Here is an 11,463-nt window from a genome sequence, read left to right as displayed (position 1 = left end):
TGTAGACAAACACTGTACAAATAATTGTTATTTATTGTTAATACTGTATATCATGCCAGCAAAAAAATATTTAAAATAATTAAAACACACACGTGTGCATCACAGATCCTGAAGAAATTTAACTATAATTGAGAGACTGAAAGAAAAACTATAGCAGAACACAACTTTCATTTTTCAGGAAAAGTTTATTGTACTTTGTCTTTTGCACTGTATCTTCTGATAATTTCAAGATAATAAATGGTCTGTAAAATATACTGAACCGGGAAGTGCTGACACGTGGCAAATGAACGAACGACTTGGAGGACCCAAAGACTCGAGATGAACTAATCATTTATCTCTCCGGTACAGATAGCATAGCTCACAGGATTGTCACGTGTGAAAGGAATGAACGACTCGGAGGACCTGAAGACTCGGCAGGTGAACTAATCAATTCTTTCCGTAACAGAACCAATTGATGTTGCACATGCGCAGTCAACACAAAATGAACGAATCACTCTCCGAGACGACTCGTTACTCCTGAGTTCTACTAAAGATTCGTTCAAAATGAACAAATCGTTCATGAACGACCCATCACTACGGTTTACTACTTTTCTAATATTTGCAAATAATGACAATGTGCTTTGTACTGAATTTTGGTTTAACACTGTAGGCACAATAACTGGTGTTGACATTTTGAAGACCTTAAAGTTGATGTTTTGCTTTTAAAAGATTGTGCTTGGCTGCAATGACACAATTCACTCTTATGCTGGTCCCTAACATGACACAGGATGCGATGTAGCAGAAGCTACAAGTGTGGCAGAGAATCATCTTAAATGGAAATTTGTAATTTCTAAATTCCCTAGAGACAAATTCAATTGTGGGGTTACAAAAACGCCGCCCCTGTATCAAAGAAGGTTGAAAGGATAACTTTCTTGAATCAAATCAAACCAAGATGCAAAAGAGACTCAGGGACTGCCAGGGTAAAGTCTCTTTCTCCACAAGAGAAGGGGGACTGCATTAATGACATTTTTGCATTATATGCAGTCAATGAAACAGGTAGAGCAATGAACCAAATTAAGTGTACATCAAAACGTTGTACTTTGAAAATATAATGACCGTTTTGTTTGCCGTTCTTTTGCTCATACTTAATTAATGTCTCTGTATCATGGTTTGGCATATGCAGGTCCTAGTTGCATGCAATGCTTTTAAAAAAGTTATTTTATTTTTATAGTAGTTTTAATTTATATTTTTTAATTAGCTTTTAGTTTAATATTTTTGTTTTCATGTTAATTTTAATTAAATTCTTAGTTTAAAACGTATGTGATTTTATTATTATATTATTATTTTATTAATAAAAGTTAATAGAATATAAGTTAAAATCGTACTATATAAATTAAATTATCTTTGATGTTTTGTTTAGTGATTCAATTAACAAACTCTTTTGGGTCATTTAGATTAATCCAGGACTATTCTTCAGTTACATTAGGAAATTAAATTAGTTTTAACTTGTCATACAATAACAATATTTGTGTGAATTTAGATATAAAACAATATTGCACTAATATATGTTAAGATATGTTCGTGCAATAAGTTTGGCAGCTCAAAGATGCATTTCAGGAAACTGGCCGTTTATGTCGTTGCTTCTCGAACTTCTGTAAAGTATCTTTCTCATATCGCTTACCTTACGACAATAAAGGACTTTTATTTTGACGCCTGACAGACAGGAAGGGTGTCCTGTAGACGACGGCTTTTCCGGTGGTGTCAGGGCTTCCGTCAACAACACAAACATCAATGACGAGCGCTCTGAAGACTTATTACTAATCAATTAACAGCACTACAAGCTTTTACTAGAAGTGCCCAAAGCACTTTTGCGTATTTTAGTCGTTTGGGAAGTTTTGTGGATTTGACAGGTAAGAATGATTACGGACACATCCCTGAAGCTTACTAATAAAACCATGATTTTCGATAAACGTGTAGAATTAGACTGATGATCATTTTACTGAAGACATTAAAGTACTGTACATGTGATGATGATAATGATGCCTTTGCGCTTTTATGTATAATTATTCTGTTTTGCTGCTACTGTTGTACGGTCCCTTGTGAAGTAAGTTAAGCGAAGTCAGTTGAATGTCTAATGTTAAAACAATGCCTTTGATGACATTGAAGTGTTCCGAGTTCGTCAAATCAAATCTACTGAAATCTGCAGATCGCCGTGTCAGCAGATATTTTACATTTTTACAGGAAGAAGAGAATGAAGTATAATTTTCTTTCATTACATTATACTGACCAGTCTTGACTCTAGATTGTCTGCATTGGCCATGGATAAAGCTCTGTTTGTTTTCTTATTAAAGCATGAACTCTGGTATGGAGCGCAGGGGCATCAGCATTCAGCAGTCTGACCTGATGTGCAAGAGAGGATGCGGTTTCTACGGTAACGCTGTCTGGCAGGGCCTCTGCTCCAAATGCTGGCGAGAGGAGAACCACAGTGTCAAAGACAAGCAGATCGAGGATGACAGAGCATTGGCTGAGAGGTGAGAGAGACAAAGATGATGAATTGTGGGTTGGCATTTGGCAGCCAGTCATACTATGAGCGTGTTGATCCCAGGTGATTTTACCTTTTTACCTGATGCTCAACTCACCTAAGTGATGCTCAACTGATCTAACTGATCCTCACCTGTAGGCCATACTCAGAAAAAAAAAAGAAAACGGTTCATAGAAAGTGGTTTGATAAATATTTTTTACACCTCTGGAGGAATTAGAGGTTAAGTGTCTTGCTCAGGGACACAATTGTGTGACACAGTGGATTCGAACTTGGGTCTCTCACACCAAAGGTGAGTGTCTTATCCACTGCGCCATCACCACCCCAGCTGTTTTTGCCTGTGGTTGTAGTGCAACTTCCCACTGAAAATCTTTCCAAATGAAACCTGTAACTATTTTGTTTGCCATTTCTTTAAAAAATAAGACTCCCATTGGATTGCATGCTCTTCTCTTATGTTATCTACTGATAACATAACAGTAACCGCTTCACCGCCTGTATCATTAAACCACCTACTGGTCATTTTACAATTAGTGAGGGAGACTTCTTCAAACACTTAAGCCGTACGCTCATCTATGACTGGAAAAAGCTGCTCCCGGAGCGGACACATACACATCCACTGGAACATGCTGTTTATAAACACTTTCTGTGTGTCTCAATAAGCTCCCATAAGCTTGTGAATCAGTCTGCGAATCCCAATCAGAAGTGATTATCCCTATGCCCTAATCCCTTCGAAGATCAGAGCTCTTGGATGTATTGAGAAACGGCTATTTCTTCTATTGAGTTATTATGACATTCAAAACAAACAGCCGAAAGTGTTGCCTGTCATTCTGGACTTCAAATCTGTTGCGGGAGAAACTAATTCCCCAACAAACAGGCTTTTAAAATCACTCTGTTGTTGTTTTCTAGTCTTCTTTTTTCAAACTTGTGCCGTCGAACTGTTGTATAAAAGCAAAATCGGTCTATTTCATCATGGCATGATAATATAGAGCTATATCATACTCCTACTCCAGTGATATTGATTTAAAAACATGCATGCTTTAAACTCTTAAGAAGCTATACATCTGATGGTTGATATATCTAATGGTATGTGTTTCAAACCTGAAATTACTAAAATATAGTTGTTTATTAAGAAAGAAAAAATATATATTTTTATATTGATGACTTAGCCTGAATATTGAAAGAAAGCCGCAAATAAAGAGTCCAAATGTGTATGTGTGCGTGTGTTTGTCAGATTACAGAGAGAAGAAGAAGAGAAGGCAGCGTACGCCAGCAGCCACAAGAGGGAGCAATCAGAGACCACCAGCACCTCCTCCAAAACACAAAGTGTACCCATAGTGAAGAGACTTTTTACCTCAGCTTCCAAAACATCTGCAATAAAAGGTACAACATATATATGGACCTTCCATAAAGAAAATATTTAGACTTACTAGATATTCATTTTGATTTCCAGCCCAAAAGAGGTGATGGAAATCTGTATAATGAATACAAATATTTCTTGATTGTTAAAACATTCATTGCTTAGAAATATCTTTGTTGGTTAACCCAAGTTCATTTTGGACCTGGTTTAAAGATTATCCTAGATTGTGTTGTTTCATGTTTCACACTGTTCATCTTTTACACTGCATTCAGGTTTTATAAACTATATATTTATAAAACCAGAGTTTCTGTTCTTATATGCTTATTTATCGGGTCAATAACATTGAAACTTGTCACTGTAATACTGCACAGTATCTTAACTCTTGTTTGGGTGGGTTGCACCAACAAGGATTAGTCTTAAATCTAGTTTAAATTAGTGAAATACCGATATATTGCAGAGGCCGATGCATTGACCGATATTTGGATTTTATAAATCTTTTCAATCGGCCAGTAAATTTCTCGTTTATGTAAATTTGTAATGAAAAGACACGAAGTGTCATTAAATGTAAAGCCAAAGTCTGACAGACAGTAAAATTTCCAATCATTATTCACTTTTTAACATGACGTTATGTTGTGTCACACACAACAACACCCTGGGCAGATCCACATTAATTATGTTTAATTATTAATTTTGTAAATATGTTTTAATTACTTTAAAAGGGTATATTTTTAGTGTTATGTATAACAAATGCTTATGTAGTTTTACAAATTTTCTGCTTGTCTCTTATTTACTGTAATTAGATTTGTGTTAATCTGCCATACAGCTTGCTTAATATCTGTATCAGCATTGGCGATTTAAAAAAAAACTATTGGTCGACCACCACTAGTTTAAATCAAGGCTTATTTAATTACTCTGCACTGAACTTTAAGGGGTGGTTTCCCTGACAGGGATAAGCTTAAGCCAGGACTAGACCTTAGTTTAATTAGGAAATATAACTAGTTTTAACAAACATGCCTTACTTAAAACATTACTTGGGTGCATTTTGAGGCAAAACAAAGCACACTGGTTTATTTTAAGAAATCTCCGTGCAAGTTGTTCTCATTTTGGACACCTTATATTTATTTATGTCTAGGACTAATCTAATCCCTGTCTGGGAATCTGTCCCTGAATCTTGTGTTACATTTAAACCGATCCAGGTTTCAATTTTACATTAAACATAGGCTATCTTTAATCCTGTTGCTCCATTACTTTAAACTCTGTTTTAAGTCTCCGTTAGGGATTACAGTTAAACTTGCAATATTTCCTGCCACATTGCTCTGTTAATTAATACAATAGATTGTTTTAATTGATTTGAATCAGCCCTTTAGATTACTAATGTATGTATATAGTGATTTATAATACAAAAAGTTTCGCCTGCATAAACTGTTTATTTCCTTTTTGAATGACAACGTCAACATTGTTGCTGTTTAATTACACCGGCAAATTCATCATGGTAGACAAAATAAATAGATGAAGGGTTTTATACAGGTTAATGTTTTAATCTAAGATTTGTTAACCTGTGTTTGCGTGCAACACTACTCAAATTCAAAATAAACTGAGATCAATAAAGCCTAGATTAGTTTAAATTAAGATTGTACTCTGCTTAATTTAATCCTTGCTGGTGCAACCTATCCTACTTGTATAAAGTATCTCGTTCCCTGTTGTCTGGATAAAATCATCTGTTAAATGTAAATATCAAGTTAAAAGTTTTTCGGTCTTGTAAAAAAACATGTGTGAAGCTTTCCTTAAACCCCTTTAAAAATATGTTAAATGGACAGTTCATGCAAAAATGAAAATCATTATTTTTTCACCTTTATGTTATTCATAAAAATTCATATACCTCCTTTGACTTCTTTGTTCTTCTGAAGTCAAACCATTATAAGCCGAAGACCCAAAATAACAGTGTGTAAAAAAACTTAACTCAATAGTTTACTGGAAGACTGCACAGTTTCGATTGAGTAATTCATAAGAACTGAACTCAAAGCCAAATGCAACATCAACGCTTAATGTGATTTACTGATACATTGACACACAATTCTGTTTTTATTTTTAAGCATCTGAAAAAGGACATTTCTAAATACTCTCATTCATGTTATGCATCGAAAAGGCACATTAATGTGTGATATATTTAAGCCTCAATACTATTTCTACTTGTAATGGTAGATTTATGGACTGTGTTTATTTTTTGCTCTTATAAATGTAATTTGCAGTTCACTTTGAATGAAAGTGTCTGCTGAATGAAAAACCGTACTTGTAAACGTGATCAAATAACATGAGTGTTGTCCACTTGTTTATTTAAAGACGCGGCAGGTTCCAGGAGCTCTTCAGTCAGTAAACAGTCCAGTGTGGATTGTGATCATATTACACAAGAGTTCATTGACTTCCTAAAGACCCTGCCCAGACCTGCTTACGATATCTTCAAACGGTGCCATGCCTTCACTGAAAATATTGCACATAAAAAGGTGAACATGACCAAGATGAAACCTTTCTAGAAGAATTATTAGAGATATTTGTGATCTAAACATTACAGATTTGAAACTAAACCCAAGTGTGTTTCATGTACAATTATTTGCACTTAATTTTTGAAAATAAAATACCAGTAGCTATTTAATGTCCAGTATTCACTTCACACACATTTAACAGAAGTTGTCCAGATTAAGTATGATGTATTTGTCTTTATGTTATAGGTCATTGTTTGTGAAGATTTCTCTGAATCTGTACAGGACTTTTATCAAACCATGTCAGAGTATCTGCACAGCAACTTTAAAGGTAAAGATTTACAGTACAGTAAAACAGTCAGTTTACTTGAACATCTTTGTATGGTGTTTCCATTAACAAATGTTATTCCACTAAATAATTGTTCCTCTCGCAAAGTCATTTAAAAATGATGGAAACTGATGTTGTTAGGTTAATGTACAGTATATAGCAGCCACCACACTGGCCGTTGTTTTTGATTGAAGAAGATGCAGGGGTTAATTCAAGCAAGAAAGCATTAAAGGCCACATATGAGGTGTTTCTGTGAGGATGTAGTTTTCCATTTTGTGCATGTCAGGTGACCTGTAAAGGCAAAAAAAACACTGCAGTTCAGCAATATATTCCTTTTTTATTGCCTGAAAAACCACATTGTGTAAGTGTAAAAACATTTTTTATACCTTGTAACCTGTTTTATAAGTTGTGTAAGATCCCCACCTAGTGGATAATAGCGATAATATGGTTTGCCGTAAAACCTTGTCATTGGCAGGGAAGCGTTTTCTCTTAATTGACAAGATAGTCAAGTCCCTGTGAACAGGAAGTCGTGTTTGTCTTTACCTTTTACTGTATTGCGAAGTATTTCTGAGTGAGATGGAAAATCACATGAGGAAACTTGTGGGCGTGGCTTGTGTTTAATACTGTGAATTGATTAGATATAGAAAAGTAGGCATTTCATTCATGTAACTCGCAGTAGATTGACATTTGTAGGGGGCGGGGTTAACGGATAATCCGCCCAAGCCATCTAGCTGACTTCATTAGAGAATGATAGCCACAAGAGGGCTTAAGTACGTTGTAAGCTTTTAATTAAAGTTTATGAAGGCACGTGAATTTTAACAAGAATAAAGACCCACATGTAGTTTATAATGAACACTACAATATTCCATTTAAAACAATATAGGTCAGTTTTGATTTCATGGGGACTTTAAATCCTCACCAAGATGTTTGAGCAGAATAGATGATTTTTGTTTCAGGGTCAGCTGATCAGATCGAGACAGTGATGGGTGAAGTTGAACGTTATGTGATGGGTCGTCTGTATGACCAGCTCTTCTGTCCTGACCACACAGATGATGAGAAGAAAGATCTGATCATTCAGAAAAGAATCAGGTTTGTACTTTTGCTAAAACCATTAAGACCAAATAAAAAGTGCTGAAAGATAATTTTCTTAACCTCCTAAGAGACCTGGTCCACACACATTTTTTGTTGTTTGCACCAAAATACTTTTTAAATAAATTTTGTGTAACTGGAACCTGTTGTACACAAACATGGACAATTACACTGCTTCATGTTCAAAGAAAAATATTTGGTTATTATATTTATTGGTTCTTCCTAATCCCAAATAGCTGGAAGAAATCTAAAATGCAAGCCAAACCAAAGCTCGGGTCTTAGGAGGTTATTATATTGTCATGTGTGTGTGTGTTTCAGAGCTTTACACTGGGTGTCCATTGAGATGTTGTGCGTTCCACTAAATGAACAACATCCTAAAGTTTCAGACAGTGTTGAGAGAGCCATAACAGGTGCATCATTCACACACAAACACAGATTTATAGTCAACTATACAGTCAATAACAATGACTAGCCAAGAGTCTCGTGTCATGATAACTACTCTTGCTATTATTACAGGACTATATTAAATTGCAAAACAGGTAAAAAAATGGACTTTATTGATACTAATGACAGGTGGATAGGTTTTAGTTTGATTTAGTTTTAACATCAAATACTTAATGAACATTAAAATAAACACAAATTTAAAATGAAAAAAGTCTCAAAATATGTTAAGTGGTCCTATTATGTGTTTTCAGAGATCACTTGAATTTAATCTTTTAACAGACACGATTGACATGGACTCTAAACGGGTTCCTAAGGAGAAGTTGGCCTGTATCACCAGATGTAGTAAACACATCCTGACAGCTATCCAGGGCAGTAAGAAAGCTCCTGCTTCAGCTGATGATTTTCTACCAGCTCTTGTCTATATCATACTGAAGGCCAATCCACCGCGCTTACACTCCAACATTCAGTATATCACACGCTTCTGTATGCCCAGCCGTCTCATGAGCGGAGAGGACGGATATTACTTCACTAATCTGGTAACCATTCACCTCTCATCTCATCAACTAAACCTTTAGGTTGTACTAGACATGTTCAGATTTAAAGAACTGTATGATTTATAACAAGACGTGAGTAAACCATCAAACGTTAAAATTCGAGATGCACCAATATATCAGCATATAATAATAATATTTTTACTACTATCGGACATCGGTCGATTTGAGTTTGGCTACCCATTTAGTCTTAAAAATTAGCTCTGAACCTTCAGAGAGAGTAAACCTAAAGCCAGGGCTCAATCCCCAGTTGTAACTACCCTTCAACCAGTAGACGTTATTCAAAGTAATTAAACAGATATTTTGTATTAGTCCATCACTAGTTAGAATAGTAAAGTGTTTAAATTGATAACGTTAATATTCTTTAATTCATGTGAATAATACTAATATTAATACTGTTGTCCTTCAATTAGTGTAAACCTGGATGATGATTATGGGTCAATGACGTGATGTTAATTTTTTTGTGTCCGTATGGATAAATTGAATGTAAAAGGGTTAAAATTTCAAAATAAATTTGCAGATTACTTGCATACATTACATTTTTTTCGGACCAAGTCTAAAATTTCTGGTTTTATTTAGTTTTGAAAGAATATTTGGGGATAATTGCAAAAATGTCAATGTGGTGTAACCGGTTTGTGTCAATTGGTGTAACTAGTATTTTTTTTAACTAAAATATAAATATATTCATAAAAAATGTGGAACAAAATATAATCATCTAGTTTAGTGTAATATTATTTTTTACATACATTTTTACATCATTTGTCAAATATTATTAAGAAAACAGAGCTGTTTTCAGCATATGTCAAGACAAATATTACAAAAACGCATTTAAATTTACATTTAGAAATGACTAATAAAATGATATTTTAAAATGATTTTTTTAATGATGATTACGCTTACATGCCATCAAGGTGGATAAAATATTTAATATTTCTCATTCTTTGGCGCAATTGGCAGTTACACCATTTGACATTTTCAGGTCCATTCAGTCTTAACTTTCATAAAAATGGTGCAAATGTAATTTTTTTATCGCATACAATTAACATAAATACACTGTGAATTGAAATAAACCTGATGCATGCTTTTAAAACAAGTTTTTTTTTTTTATTAATTTCTCATCTTGCCAAACCGTTTTTGTCACTGACCCTTATAAAACTAATATGGCTTAAATAATTTTTTTTATAAAATCACACATGTATTAGAAAAAAAGTTACAATTCATTTTCCTGTTTATCAGTGCAATATTGACTTTAAACCAACTATATTTCCGACAGAGATCTTGCTTTATTAAAACACGGTATGAGGATGTAAAGAGAACTGGACTTTAAAATAACTTTGGTTAAAATGTGCACAGATTTTGATTGGTTCTTTTCTTCTGCAGTGCTGTGCGGTGGCGTTTATAGAGAAGCTGGATGCATCATCTCTAAACCTGAGCTGTGAAGACTTCGAGCGCTATATGACTGGTATGACGTCTCCAGAGCGACCGTCAGGCCTCGGGGCTTCGTCCTCCGGCTGCTCTTCACAGAACGGCTTCAGAGAAGAACCCAACGCTGGGCTTCGTAAGGAACGGAGAAGAGAGGAGAGACGTGAACTGGAAACAGACCTCATCAAATGGACGGATGGAGAGGAACTCTCAGTATTGGGTATTTCAGAAGCTCCACCTGTGAGGACACAAAGCTCGACCGTCTTCACTATAGACTCAGACAATGTAGAGACTGATAGTCTGCCCCCTCCACTACAACCACAGAAATTTCTTGGCTAACCCGCACACAGAGAGGTTTCTATTGACCTGAAGATCAACTGTATAACATTTCTGCGTTTGGGGAAGCAGGTGGATGGCTCATATTTCTCTTTGATATTAAAACATATTAGAAATAAGAGATTAATTTTAAACTCAAGTCTGCATAAAGAATATCAAGCCTGTTTTAGAAACCTAAGGAAGTCTTATTATGAATACCATTACTGTAATGCAAATAATGAAATTCTGAAATATAATTTATTATTATTTAAAATATTTGTTATACTGCCTTTATGCAGAATGAAATAAAAATAAATTGTATTACAGTAATGTTTTATGGAAAGGAGACCTCATGGATATAATGCAAAAAGTCTTATTGATTCCAGAAATGTGAATCATTTTCCTTTTGCCAAATATTATTTTTATTTATTTAGTTATTTTTGTTAAGTAATATGTCTCCTCCTGATACATCAGTTTTTCCTTATCTTCTGGTGGATCTTTATTGTAATTTTTTAAACAAACATGAAGAGTTGTTTGAGATATCGGTGATAAGGACAGATCTCTTTGCACTGTCAATAAAATCTATAATTTATTAGAGTATATAAATGAATATATAATTTATCTCTGTTTTTATATTCATAAGCAGTAGTGAAGCATTGTAATGGTTTAAAACATGAGCTGATGCTGCAGACAGAGATGTGAGAGATAAATAAACAATGAAAACTTTAAGAAAGTAGTGTCTACATATGTATTTAGTAGGAATGCCTATTGGTTAGTCACGATTAATCGTTCAAAAAATTTATTTTGGTTTTGGTTTATTTAATATATGTGTGTGTGCTGTGTATAATAATTGTGTATATAAATACGCACACATGCATATATTTGAGAAATATTTGCATGTGTATGTATATATGTTTTATTTATATATAATTTATATAAATACATTTTTTCTTAAAATTACT

General features: G+C 34.3%; 1 protein-coding gene across 1 annotated transcript; it reads left to right on the top strand.

Moving 5' to 3' along the window:
- The first annotated feature begins 1,709 nt into the window (after positions 1 to 1,709).
- On the top strand, positions 1,710 to 11,461 carry rabgef1l (RAB guanine nucleotide exchange factor (GEF) 1, like). The gene is made up of 9 exons (XM_065281711.1): positions 1,710 to 1,889; positions 2,331 to 2,510; positions 3,750 to 3,898; positions 6,216 to 6,376; positions 6,602 to 6,683; positions 7,637 to 7,769; positions 8,088 to 8,179; positions 8,493 to 8,749; positions 10,145 to 11,461. Exons 2-9 carry the CDS (start codon positions 2,332 to 2,334, stop codon positions 10,523 to 10,525), a joined length of 1,434 nt encoding a protein of 477 aa, XP_065137783.1. The 5' UTR covers positions 1,710 to 1,889; position 2,331; the 3' UTR covers positions 10,526 to 11,461.
- The last annotated feature ends 2 nt before the right edge of the window (positions 11,462 to 11,463 follow it).

This window comes from Paramisgurnus dabryanus, chromosome 8 (genome assembly GCF_030506205.2).
Source record: "Paramisgurnus dabryanus chromosome 8, PD_genome_1.1, whole genome shotgun sequence".
In the NCBI taxonomy this organism is placed as follows: Eukaryota; Metazoa; Chordata; class Actinopteri; order Cypriniformes; family Cobitidae; genus Paramisgurnus; species Paramisgurnus dabryanus.
This window is presented reverse-complemented; position numbering and strand designations above follow the sequence as displayed.

Coding starts and splice junctions, on each gene's coding strand:
- rabgef1l (XM_065281711.1), top strand. CDS start 2,332: ATGAACTCTGGTATGGAGCGCAGGGGCATCAGCATTCAGCAGTCTGAC. Junction 3,899..6,215: donor CAAAACATCTGCAATAAAAG/GTACAACATATA, acceptor GTTTATTTAAAG/ACGCGGCAGGTTCCAGGAGC. Junction 7,770..8,087: donor ATCATTCAGAAAAGAATCAG/GTTTGTACTTTT, acceptor TGTGTGTTTCAG/AGCTTTACACTGGGTGTCCA.